The sequence below is a fragment of the Camponotus vicinus genome, unplaced genomic scaffold, assembly GCF_025532165.1.
Source record: "Camponotus vicinus isolate PSW18456_S1 unplaced genomic scaffold, iyCamVici1.0 SCAF_4, whole genome shotgun sequence".
Taxonomy (NCBI): domain Eukaryota; kingdom Metazoa; phylum Arthropoda; class Insecta; order Hymenoptera; family Formicidae; genus Camponotus; species Camponotus vicinus.
The window spans coordinates 6,993,609-7,007,142 of NW_028141976.1; the positions used below are offsets into that span (position 1 = coordinate 6,993,609).

A 13,534-nucleotide genomic window follows, 5' to 3' on the forward strand; every position below is an offset into this window, starting at 1 on the left:
AAATAAAAATTATCAAGGCTCTTTCATACTGGAATTATTATTATTTTTCAAATAAAATAGGATTGATACGTGATGGATAAGGTTTAGTTTGAATGAGGAATTTTAAGTTATAAAAATATAATATTGATGTACAAAATAATGAGTGACAGTTACTTTACATAAAATATTCTCTAAAAGCGAGTAAAATTATTTAAAATATGCTATTATTATTATATGCTATTTATTATTATATGCTATTTAATTACTTATTATCCTGACATATTGCGTGTTATTCGCATTGTTATATAAACAAACATTGCTTTTATGGATTATCCTATAAATTTGAAGTTTTTCATAAATTTGTACTCATATACAAAAAAGCTTAGAAACAAATATTAAACACAAATTTATGTAATACAATGTATCTTTCATAAACGTTAACGAAATAAACATAATTGAAATAAAAAAGACTAATAATTTGAATCCCAGATTCCAGATGACAGCTGAGCGTCAACAGCTGATTGCACGGCACCACGTGTCCTCTTTTCTCTCATAAGAATTTCTCATTTTATAATTCAACAAATAACTTCTATCACATATACGTATAATATAATTCCAGTGGAGGGAAAAAGAGCGATGCGGATGGGGATATCGCTGGCACGTGTGCGTAAATAAAGCATAATGCATGTCGTTTATCGTGCGTGTCTAGTTATTCGTCGTGTTTTCTTTTCGCGAAAGACTGATTCGCGTCTCTTCGAAGCAGCTCAACTTAATTCGAGTTCAGTCAGCGGCAATCAAATCAGCAGCATGCGTCGTCGATGCACGTCGCCTCATCGGTACGCGATACGCGACAATCTCGCCTGAGCTATCTTGCGGGTTACTTGCACTCGGATGACCTGCGGTGCGAGCGACGATCGTCCTCGCATTCGTATGGCTGCGAAAAATCGTATTCTGGTGAGCAAAACCTTCCCGGCTTCAGTGATCGGCCGCCTGGTCTCGATTAACCCGCTTTCACGCGGCGCCGATCACGCGTGTAAACAATGTCACGATCTCGATTTTTCGATTACGGGATAACGAAACATGGAACGGATTCGGCGACGATAATTTATCCTCGAGAGGAATCCCTTGTTTTGTTATTCGTCCGCTAAAACGCGAGACACTTGATTGATTTTTTTTAAATCCAGCTTTCTAATACATGAATGCGTGAAAACTATTCTTAGACATGATTCAAACTTTAATATATATCGTTTATATCTTCGTACATATGTGTCATTGTATTGTTGACAAGGCTAGTAAATTTATATGCATTGCTATATAATCTGTTTAATTTGAAAATACGAAAATATAAACGTTTATTGTGGACGCTTATTGCAATAACTGTATTTTCTGAGAGTCTTATGTGGAAATATATTAAACGATATTTTTATTACTCGTCAATATATTGTGTATTAATGTTGGCAGGACATTTTGTGGAATACATAAATGACTAAAGTAATGTGAGAAAAATGGTAAGCAATTTACCACAAGAATTCAGAAAATACCAGCGGAACAGGAATCAGTTACGTCACATATTTGAGGAGACACAACGTACATTGGAACTGATAAAGCTTGAAAACTTTTTCCCTGGAGGTAATTATGCATATATTTAAAATTCAAATCAATAAATTACAAACATGCAATTAACCTTACTTGTACAAATACTTCTTGCAGAGAACATTATTGAGGAATTATTGCCTCCCACAGTTTTGGATAGAGTGACACATATTCTTGATAATTCTCCAGCAATAGTCATTTTTGGACAAGATAATAAATCCAAAGCTTCGTTGCTTAATAAATTACTTTCTCTTGATATTTTGCCATTGTCTAATGATTCATGGAGATGGGTCAAGATCACTTACGGTCATACAAATCATGTCAGTCTTACATTAGGTTTGGAATATGAAGTAGTTGAAACACTAAAAGCCAATGAAGAATCGTGGACCACACTTCCCATCGAAGATCTAGCAAAGTCAATAAGCGAAGACATCAATTGTCCAACAGTGTTGGAAGTGAAATTAAATCAAGCAATATTAAAAGAAGGTGTTCAAATATTTGTTGTTCCAAATAATGGTGTGGTAAAAATTCTCACTAAAGGTTCACTCAAGATTTTACCTATATTTCTTTATGCTCTTGGCGAGCAACCATTGACTGAGGAAAATTTGGAAGAATTGAAAGATTTGAAAGAGACTTATCCATATAATCCAATTTTATTCATATCTTCAGTCGCAAATATTTCATTGGATGGCACAGACGCGGAATTGACCGAGTCTGAGCAACATAGTTTACAAAGTCGGACAGAAGTGCCAAACGTTTCTACAGAATCCAAAAGTAATGATAGTATTAATATTGACAAAATGAATTCACTTGGTTTAAGATGGCTAGATCAATTAAGCAGTCTAGGATTTCTAGGCATGGAAGAGTCCGTGGAAGTTCATCAATTAACGTGGCTTGTCGGCGAGCAATACGTTAATAACTCGAGTGATCTAGTGGATTCATGCAAAAAGACAGATCGCGTTTTACATTTTACATGTGGCTGCTTGCAAAGCTATCTAATTAATGCTAGTACTTATTTGAATGAAATACACACGACTAGTTTACGTAAATTTATTTTAAGTGCATTTGACATGGCACGAAAAATACAGATCACTCCTAGAAGAATACAATACGCCCAACAAAAAGAAAATGAACTTTATGCCAATCTAATGAAGGTTGTTAATGAGCAGCAAATTGAATTAACAGAGCTAATACAATGTATTATTCAGGAAATGAAAGACGATATATCAGGATCTACCAGTGATTTTCTTCAGTATCAGACTGTTCTTTTTGATAATAATGAACAAACAGAATGGACAGTTACTGTTCGCGTTGCAACATCGGAAGTTCAACGATTCGTGCTGGGCCGCTTGGGCGAGAAAGTTGCAAAGGAACTCGTAAACTCGGTCAATTGTCTTCGAGAGACTTTTATCGGAACACTTCAACGTTGTTTAATAAGTCTCGAAAAGACTTACGAACACGACAGTAATTTGTTAGCCAGTGATGCCTTAAAACAAATACTTTCTGCAGCATATAATGTAGAATTACACAATTCATCACCATCCTTAGTACATTCATTCTTGGAAAGATTGAGACAGCTTTTTAAGTCCTTACCGTTACCATGGACACCTACCCCGACTTTGAATGCAGCTTGGAGGAAGAAGATTACTATCGATATTTTAAATTCCTTATCAGCGGCGAGATTAGCGAGGACAGTTTCCACGCAGTTCAGAGACAAGTTAAAATCATCTCATGACGCTTTTCAGACTGCCCTAAGGTCTCTGGAGAATTATTACTCGGGGAAGCTGGAGAGGACTGAGGAGCAGAGGGTAGCTATACGAAAATATCACGCGCCAAAACTAGCCAAACTCGCGTTAGAATCCACATCAATGATGGATGCGATTCGTTTTGGGATTCCTCAATATAGCAAGGAGATTGGCAGAGGACAATACGGTGTAGTGTTCGCATGCGAAGGTTGGGGCGGAGCACCAGGACCATGTGCGGTAAAATCCGTTGTTCCACCGGACGACAGACACTGGAACGATCTTGCGATGGAAGTTTACTATACCAGATCGATACCGGATCACAAAAGGATAGTGAAGCTTCGCGGATCGGTCATAGATCAATCGTATGGTGGAGGATTCGGACTGGGCGCTGCAGTTCTCTTAATCACCGATCGATTGAGTCGTGATTTGTACTGCGGTATACATGCTGGTCTTTCATGGTTGGAACGTATACAAATAGCAATAGATGTATTAGAAGGAATACGCTATCTTCACTCACAAGGCCTAGTTCATCGAGATATCAAATTAAAGAATGTCTTACTTGACATGGAGAACAGAGCTAAATTAACTGATCTCGGGTTTTGTATTACTGAAGCTATGATGTCTGGGAGTATCGTGGGAACACCAATTCATATGGCACCGGAACTTTTGTCTGGTCATTACGATAGTAGTGTTGATGTCTATGCTTTCGGCATCTTGTTTTGGTATATATGTGCTGGGAAGGTTCGATTGCCATATGTATTTGAGCAATTTCATAACAAGGAGCAATTATGGACAAATGTACGGAAAGGTAATATTTTATTTTATATGCAGATATTTCATCTCTATTCATTCCATTAAAAGTTTTATAAAAATTCTAAAACATTGCTGTGACTGCAATATAAACTATGTATTCAAAAGATTTAAATTCTTTAATTAAAAATGTCTATTTTGTATTATATTCAATATAAGTAAAAACCGACATTGAAATTTCTCTATTAAAAAATTCAAAATTAATTATTGAATTATTGATATAAATTATTTATCTCGTTAATTTTAATTAATTTGAATGCTACATATTAATGGAATTTGATTTTAATTTGTTTGTCTCAACTGATATTTTGCTATACATATTATACAGAATGTTAAATCCATTGTTCATACATATTAGGTCTTAGGCCTGAGAGATTGTCACATTTTGACGAAGAATGTTGGACGTTAATGGAACAATGTTGGTCTGGAGAACCATCCAAACGACCATTGCTTGGTGCTATTCAACCAGTGTTAGAGTGTATCCAACAAAAAGCAGAAAGAGGCAAGTCCTTACAAGAACTCTCCACATTGAAATTACAAGAGAGTTCATCATCTGAACAAACAAATCCTGCGCTAGCATTAGCAGAGCCTAATAATCAAAGAGGTGCTGTATTTAGTCCACTTCTTCCTAAACGAAAGGCTTTTAGAACTGTGAATCCTGTCATACCTTTTCACACAACCAAATTTTTCCAAATGACTGTCTATTCTCATATGTTTGTTCAAATGCGAGAATTTTAGTCAACAATTGAATATATCCATGCTATGCCATATTCTGTTAAATATATATATATTTATTGATATATTTATTAATTGGAATGCGCTTGATATACGGCTGATACGTTCTTATTTTCTGATTTAAAATTATCTTTAGTAGTATTTTTAGTAGTATTTAGCACAGTATTAAAGTGGCGAACTTTATGTATGAATTGCACTTTTTTTTGCACAGAACACAGCATATTTATGTTCTTTCCTTTTTTTATAAAGTCACATTATTGATTCTTGCAAAATATAATTTATAATTAAGCTGCGTTCATAAAATCATTCCATATAATGTATTAATAATAAATATTTTATAAATTATATTTTAACATTTTTACACACTTTACAGTCATTATATATAAAAAGTTTCTGCAAATTTTTTACTATATATACATATATATATAATCATCTGGTACATATCTTTATTGATAATTAGTGAAATGCATGTTAAATTTTTTCTTTCTTATATGATAACATTTATTGCTGTAAAATATAGTATTTTAATTGTTAAATTATTTCTTAAAACTAATTGTGATGATTGCATGCTTTAATTAAAGAGAAATTAATAAAAAATACAAGTGGAAATATAAATGGTTAATCATGAGAATGTATATTATTAAAAATAAATAAAGTTTCTCACTTTTGTACTTGCTATTGATGCATATTTATTTTGTGTTTTATAAAAAAACCTTCGCACTATATTATATATATATACATCTATACTTTGCATATATAGATGCTTGTGTACGTAATTGTAAAATTTATTTTATATTGCTTTCAGATACATTCTTCACAACAAAATCTACAGTTTGAAAAGATTTGGGCAGATATTACCATTAGTTTTAATGGTAATTAATATTAATAAATTGTATATATATATTATTTTTTTATTATTAGATGCTTAGATAATGATACTAAGTAATATAAAGATTATGTATGGAATAATTTAATTGAAGAACACAACATAAATGTAAATAATCTGTATATATTTTTCTAAAGAGAGGATTAATAATCTCTTAAGGTATGATCTTTTATTTTAATTAACTTTTTCAGTAGTATAGTTATAATGTACTTATAGGAGTAAATATAATAGTCATATTTTTTGTATTAAAAAATATGTTTATTAAGGCTGCGTTCCGATATTCTCTCTCACTGCCAGTACTGAAAATCTATAGTATGCATGACATAAACTATAGATTCTCAGTACTGGCAGTGAATATCGGAACGCAGCCTAATATTTAGGTAATTATTATTTTTATGTCTTGTTAATGTTCATAATATTAATATAATCCATGATTCTCTCTTTCTAATTCTACTTTATTACATTTCAAAGAAAAAAATTTTTTAAGATTTCATATAAATTTCAACGTGTTGATAAGAAAACTATTGTAAAAAAATTATCCAATCTTCTCGTCAAACTCTTCTTAAGATTCTTTCATTTATTTGATTATAATTGTTGAAAATGTATTTATATGTTACATGAAATAATAGAATCTATCAGAATATTTTTTCTTTAAAATAAATTATAAGATTTTTATTAGAATGCAATAAATTTAATTATAAATATTTAAAATGAAATTTTATCAATATTTATAAATAAATTAAATTGTAACAATTTAAAATATAATTTTATCAATATTTTATCAATATTATTCTATTTTTAAGTAAGATATAAAATAAATTGACAATATTGACAGAAAATGTAAAGTTCAAGTTATTATATTAATCAAAGTTAATAAAAAAATATTCTGATAAATAGATGATTGAGAGATCCAAATATGTAAAATTTTTATGTGACAATTATTAGGTTCTAAGTAATTAGACCAAGCCATATACTGTAAGTTTCAAGTTAATTATTCATCAATGTGATATATCACATTGATGAATAATTGATAGATCAATATATTTGATGAATGTTAGTTAAGAAATGTTACATAAAGTATTATCTTTTATCAGAGATGAATTAAATTTTTGCTTTTATAATAGAAAATGTTTTTATTTTAAATAATATAAACATCACAAAAAGAACATATCAAAAAAGAATTATATAAAAATAATTTTATTTGTAAATTTGTAAATATTCTTTAACAAAATAGTTGAAAAATAGTTACATAAAATATTCCAACATACATATATATTTGCTTACAATAACAAATCAAGATTACATTTTGCTTTTTCTAAATCATGTAGAAATTTATAAAATTGTCCTATTGTCATCTCGGTAAATATATTCTTGATTTTACCATCATTATCAATACGTAACTTAAGTTGTAGAAATGACTTTGCAACATTGTCAGAATCATCACTTGCTGCAGTTACTACAAGAGTAAAAACAATGACATTATTATTCTTTAATGCTTAAACTACCACTAGCATTACATTATTATTAAAATCAGTATTAATAAAAATATAAACATAAACATTTGTGATTTATACATCACAAACTATATTATTTATTATTAAAATTCGCTAACATGTCTAATTTTGACAGAAAATTTTTCCCTTTTTGAGAGAAAGAAATTTAGATGTTGATTAATAACATTAATCAACATCTAAATCTCAATGTAACGAATTTTAAAATGTATATTGTGCTAATATATATTGTATATATTAGACAGTGAAAAATAGAATATCCTTTAAAGCATATTAATATAATTTAATGTGAGGGATACGAGTGTCCCTCTAAAAATATGATAAGTATCAAGTATCAACACTTCAGCCTTTATAACAAGAATCAGAATCTCACCTCCGAATCTCCAAGATATATCAAGTATCTTACTGATATTTTTTTCCATTTTTTTTTAATTGGTGCACAAGATTTTAAATATCTTATATATGGCAGATCTATTTCCCATAAAGAATTGTTTTGTTAAGTTGGAATCAAAATAACCGTGTCGACATTTTTGCTATTTATTGATACGATCAGCTGACAGATATGATAATTTTCTCGAACAGCAGCGCCATCACGTCTACTCTTGAGAATTGGAATTATCAACTGCACCAACTTATCGATATACTGTCGGTAAAATCATCATTTTAAAAATAATTTCAACCCCCGGCAAAAGCAAATGCGATGGCGCTGCTATTCGAAGGATTCAACGTTGTAACAGAAACGGGCACTCTCGGGTTTCTCTCTGATATAAATTAGATTTTCACAAGTTCACGAGTTAGGTCAATAGTAATTTTATTACACAGTCATTACTTCCACTTTACTAAAGCACTATACTGTACCGTTATATATCAAAATGAGAAGGGATTGATAATCGTCTTGATAAGTGCAAAAGGGTAAGTGTCTTTTTGATACATTTCAATTAAATACTTTCGAATTTATTTGCAATCTTTTATTATCAGCATCATTTTTAATTGACATAACAAATATCTTTATGTCAGTTGCATCGTTTTTAAATTTTTAAATCTAACGCGTGGAATATTTTTATTACGATTATTTTAAATTAAAACTTCGACATCTCGAAATCGTTATAGTGCAATCTTACGTAAGAAGTTTTCTTATCGTATATCTTTTATCGTAAAGTTATTTCTCAGGTAGAAAATGCACGCCAAAATATTATGTGTGTTTGCTACCTGGGTTAATTATATAAATATCCGTTCTTTCACAATTTTTGCTCTAGATTGCGAAACGATCGATCGTTATTCCAGATATATCTGCGGGCTGTCACTTCAAGGTAGTAACAATCCTATTCCCGTGACACGGTTTCGATTGTTTGCTAAGATTGACGGACACTGTCCGTAACATATGTAATATATGTGAATCGATCTTTAGAAATAAGATTTCTTATTAGAAACAAGGAATTTTTTAAAATTGACCTGTCAATCGCAAGAATCAAAACCGTGCGAATTCGCGTTACTTTCGCGCGTGCTTCGAAGGTATTTCACATAGAAAGAAAGAACGTGAAGGAATTCAAATTACTATACTTCCTGTTCATGTCGTCACCTCTGAGTGGAATAGTTATGCTATGCTATTGCGCGTGAAGTAAGGAAATGAGTTTTATCGACTCTTATTTATGACTTCCATCTTTTTTTCTCGGTTTTTTCCTTCTATAGATTTTATAAATATATTATTACTCAGCTTTGTGAATTATATAATTTTATGAATTTTTGCAAGATTTTACAAGATTTCATGAACAACATTTATATAATTTCATCAATATCTTTATAATTATTTATTCTTCATTATCTTATTTTTTAAACAATTTATATTTTTAATAATATATTTTATAAGAAATAATAAAAGAAATAATTTATTGAAATTAAATAAATTAAACATTTTTGCAAATTATTCATACTTTTTATAAGTTCATTACATATATGAAATATGACAAGTAAAAGCATTGTTTGGTGATCGATTATATATTGTGCTAAACCAAAGCATAATTCTTATATATTTAAACTTCTTCAATGTTTTCTTATGTTTCTAAAATAAATTTTTAATTATAATTTAAGTTATTATATACACTATATAGAATTGCAATATTATTTTATTTTAAGCTTGATAATTGCATAGAAATAATTTGTAATAAGTTTGAGGCTTTTATATTATATATATATATTAGAATTTCTTAATTTTTATATCAATATGAGATCAGAAAAATCAACTTCTTATTTATAAAAAAATAAAATAATTAAAAATAATATTAGTTAATTATATCTTCTTGGAAAGAGAATATATAAATAAATATTTTACATATCGATTTATTTTTAGATGGTTTATTATTTTAAAATTATGTATCGACGATATTTCTCTCTTTTTTTATAATAAATTTAATTTTTGTTTCTTATTGTCATATTATTGTTTCTTACTGTTATTATATTATTCTTTATTACTGTTATTATATTATCTATTTTCTGTTTAATATTGTTTTAAAGTTTTTTCTAACATTATATTCAATTTATATACAATATACATTATATTTGTATTCAATATACGTAGATATTTATTAAACAAATTGAAAATGCTCATAATTACATGTGTATACAAGTGATACTTATATTGAATATTCTTAAAACTATAGAATTGAAAATTAGAGAAATTATTGATCTTCAATAAAATTGCAAGAGCCATTCATTTTTAATGGAATAGTATTGAATATACGCGATATTAGATCTTGGATCTTGACATGGATGACAGATATTGATTTTCGATAGAACAGAACTCGATTAATTACCAATAGTATGGAAAGTGAAATTTTTAATTGAATTAGTAATAGATTTCCAGGTCGCATCGGAAATTTTATTAATCACATGAATCGGATTTCAAGAGTCCTATTTATCAATACTTTATCAATACTTCTTTTCTTTGAATCATACATTTATGTTGATATTTGATATCTACAATTGATTGATTCCAATTTTAATGATAAATTCTTTGGCAAGTGTGCATTTAATTTTGTTAACAAGATTATTATTTCAAAGATTCTAATCTTATCTGTGTTTATTATTATTTTTAGTACATATTATGTGTGTATGTATATTATAAGAAATTATTGGTTTTTATTATTAATGAAAAAAATTATTTTTTATTAATATTATTACATGGTTAGCTTATACTTATTGTTATTGCCTTTCTTATGATCTAATCAGACAATCTTGATTAATGTTTCCCTAGGAGAGTAATCTAAAGAAGGGAATTACATATGTCTGATCAGACTAAGCTATTACGCAATATCTCGCGGCAGTATTTTAATGATGATAAGATCTAATGGTACGACGCAATTTTAGTTTAGACATATTTTAGTTTGCATATAACTCTAGAGATTCTCACTAGCGATGGCACATTAATTGGTAGTGAGTTACAAAGGCTTGTCATGAAGATAAAGTTTGTATACTGTCGCAAATTACTCAGCTAAGGTCTTTGTTATGCTGCTTCCGGTAAACCGAAAGGAAAATACATGAAAAGTTTTATTATTTCAGTTTTTCTGTGAGTTTCCAGACTTGTATAGATGTACACAATATTGTTAGTGATTTATGTTCAAAATAGAAAGACATTCAAAAAATAATTATTTATAATAAAATATATATATATATATATATATATATATATATATATATATGTTATTTTACCAAAAGGTTTGTTAAATAATCGAGAAAAAACATTACTCACATAACTATAAATATCATTTAAATTTATATCTATATAACATACATAATTCATAATATGGGATAAATTTTCGCACATGTATGTTATATATTGCATGTGTGATATTTTATATATGTATTAAAAATATAATATTATAATTATATAAAATTATTATATCATAAAGAGATTAAATTATTATAAAATAGAAAGAAACAATAGGCAATAGAGAGCATGGGAATTAAATTTAACTTAAAGTAAAGTAAATAATCAGAAAATATAATTCGTTACAGTGATACAAAAAACTCGAATAAATTCTTAACGAGATTTTTCAAGGTGATAAAAACAACGGCAATAAAAATATGTACATAAATAGGCGAACGTTTCTGGCTCTCGCTTTGAGCCTTCTTCAGCGCATTAATAAACGATATAAATTTAAAAATTACGTAATGTCGTAAAATCGGATAGACTTGTTAAAGTCCATGTTAAACTACCAACTGTCGGTGGATCACTCCTAAACAATTCAGACCTGAGACGCATCGTTGGTGGGCTCACGCTATCCATGTAAAGCTCCATGGTGGTTGAGGCCACAAGGTCAAAACACGACGACACTAATGACAAGACACTAGAGAACGCTTCCTCTTTCTTTACGATTCCTTATTTGCCTAATGTCACAGAACAATTTAAAAGCATCATAAAAAATATGAATATTAGATTATCTTACTTTAGTTTAAACAAATTAAAAAAATTCATCAGAGCACACAAAGACAACATCCCAGTGAATGTAAAAATAATGTTGTTTATAAGATCAATTGCTCTGAATGTGATGCTTCGTATGTAGGTCAAACTTCTAGGATGCTGAAGACTAGAGTTTCTGAACATAGATCACAAATTAATAGGAATGTTACTAATTATTCGGTGATCACTAATCATAGACTTCTTTTTGATCATGAATTTTGCTGGAACGATGTTGAAATTTTAGATGAGATCCCATACTACAATAAAAGACTGATCTCAGAAATGCTTCATATTAAAAGACAAAAGAATGGCTTGAATTTACAGATGGACACAGCCCAGTGAGAAATGACAAGTCGGATAGACGTCTAATAAACGTCTAAGACGTCTAATAGATGTCTAATAGACATTTATTAGATGTCTTAGACGTTTATTCGACTTATCATTTCTCACTGGGAGATAACCTACCGGCCTTATATCAGGACATAATAAATAAGCTTCCGAGAATTTGAAAGTCATGTAATCGTATATAAACAATTTGTTTCGTGTTTTTTCCACACATTAACTGTTCGACTTGAGAACGATACTGTTACTTTCATCCGTTATAATATTTTTATTGAACATTCTCTCTCTGTGAGTTTGAAAAAAATCAGCGTTAAAGTGGTTTAGTTGAGTGCAATTAGATAATCTTTTTCATACACTTATATCGTGCCTTTTAGGATACGATTGGTACCGTTATCAAGTCGGAATGTGATAATAAAATATTCTACAGAAGACCTTCTGGCTCAACCACCATGGAGCCTTACATGGATAGCGTGAGCCCACCAACGATGCGTCTCAGGTCTGAATTGTTTAGGAGTGATCCACCGACAGTTGGTAGTTTAACATGGACTTTAACAAGTCTGTCCGATTTTACGACATTACGTAATTTTTAAATTTATATTGTTTATTAATGCGCTGAAGAAGGCTCAAAGCGAGAGCCAGAAACGTTCGCCTATTTATGTACATATTTTTATTACTGTTGTTTTTATCACCTTGAAAAATCTCGTTAAGAATTTATTCGAGTTTTTTGTATCACTGTAACGAATTATATTTTCTGATTATTTACTTTACTTTAAGTTAAATTTAATTCCCATGCTCTCTATTGCCTATTGTTTCTTTCTATTTGTTAATTTTAAAGAGAGCTCTTCTCAATGCTTATTAAATTATTATATATATTAATAAAAATTATTTTTTTAAATTTTAATTGGCAATTTTATTTAAATTATATTGACAGTCAAATTGACATTTAACTAATTGTTAATTTGCTCTGTTGTTGATAGAATATTTATTCAAGTTTGAATAACTGTTGAATTAGCGCTGAGAAATTTGGTTAATTTTGAAGTTCTTTGAAAAAATTTTGTAATTCTGAGTATTTCAGAACATTATTTCTACATAATTTCAAACGGCTGCTTAACTTTTTCATAATTAATATTTATATAAGAGTATATTTATATAAGAGTATATTTATATAAGAGTACATTAATTGCAGAAAATCATATATTTGATCAAGCATCAATACATAATACTTTTTTTTTATTTCATCGGTGAATTAAAAATTTGCATTGTCGAATTTCTTTGTAAATTTAGTGTAACTTTTATAGATTATCGTAAAATATAAATTACATTTTAAACGAATTATTTTGGATTTCATGCATTTTTATACCTTCCCTCCAATTCGACACACATTCAGAAAAGCGATTATCTTATCTTTAAATAAATGGAAATTCGAGTAAAGGCATTAAAAGCTTAGTAATAGAACAAATCATCATGAACAAATTAT

The 13,534-nt window shown here is 29.1% G+C and overlaps 3 protein-coding genes across 9 annotated transcripts in view; 2 read left to right on the forward strand and 1 right to left on the reverse strand.

Annotated features, from left to right (window-relative positions):
* Window positions 1-490: 490 nt before the first annotated feature.
* Ripk5 (receptor interacting protein kinase 5) lies at window positions 491-5,920 on the forward strand. Of its 6 annotated transcripts, none has more exons than XM_083096831.1 (5): window positions 491-933; window positions 1,441-1,608; window positions 1,690-4,125; window positions 4,486-4,731; window positions 5,668-5,920. In XM_083096831.1, the coding sequence occupies exons 2-5, from the start codon at window positions 1,485-1,487 to the stop codon at window positions 5,697-5,699; spliced, it is 2,838 nt and encodes a 945-aa protein (XP_082952957.1). In that variant the 5' UTR covers window positions 491-933; window positions 1,441-1,484; the 3' UTR covers window positions 5,700-5,920. The 6 variants fall into 6 exon arrangements, with proteins under 6 accessions (XP_082952957.1, XP_082952958.1, XP_082952956.1 ...); XM_083096832.1 differs by having other exon boundaries at window positions 4,486-4,629; XM_083096830.1 differs by lacking the exon at window positions 5,668-5,920 and having other exon boundaries at window positions 1,690-2,346; window positions 2,428-4,125; window positions 4,486-5,336.
* Window positions 5,921-6,929: 1,009 nt separating this feature from the next.
* On the reverse strand, window positions 6,930-7,840 carry LOC145970254 (COMM domain-containing protein 7). The gene is made up of 2 exons (XM_083096833.1): window positions 7,633-7,840; window positions 6,930-7,204 (listed from the first exon to the last, which is right to left on the reverse strand). Exons 1-2 carry the CDS (start codon window positions 7,679-7,681, stop codon window positions 7,029-7,031), a joined length of 225 nt encoding a protein of 74 aa, XP_082952959.1. The 5' UTR covers window positions 7,682-7,840; the 3' UTR covers window positions 6,930-7,028.
* A 4,196-nt stretch (window positions 7,841-12,036) lies between these two features.
* Window positions 12,037-13,534, forward strand: part of LOC145969909 (lachesin) — a 118,180-nt gene continuing 116,682 nt past the window's right edge. Inside the window, exons 1-2 of one of the 2 annotated variants that reach the window (XM_083096236.1) lie at window positions 12,037-12,345; window positions 12,432-12,636. The gene's annotated coding sequence lies outside the window, so the exon portion shown is untranslated. The remainder of the gene's footprint in view (window positions 12,346-12,431; window positions 12,637-13,534) is intronic. The other variant, XM_083096234.1, reaches the window with a different exon arrangement.

Coding starts and splice junctions, on each gene's coding strand:
- Ripk5 (XM_083096829.1), top strand. CDS start 1,485: ATGGTAAGCAATTTACCACAAGAATTCAGAAAATACCAGCGGAACAGG. Junction 1,609..1,689: donor TGAAAACTTTTTCCCTGGAG/GTAATTATGCAT, acceptor TACTTCTTGCAG/AGAACATTATTGAGGAATTA. Junction 4,126..4,485: donor ATGGACAAATGTACGGAAAG/GTAATATTTTAT, acceptor CATACATATTAG/GTCTTAGGCCTGAGAGATTG.
- LOC145970254 (XM_083096833.1), bottom strand. CDS start 7,681: ATGGAAAAAAATATCAGTAAGATACTTGATATATCTTGGAGATTCGGA. Junction 7,205..7,632: donor TATATCTTGGAGATTCGGAG/GTGAGATTCTGA, acceptor TTACTCTTGTAG/TAACTGCAGCAAGTGATGAT.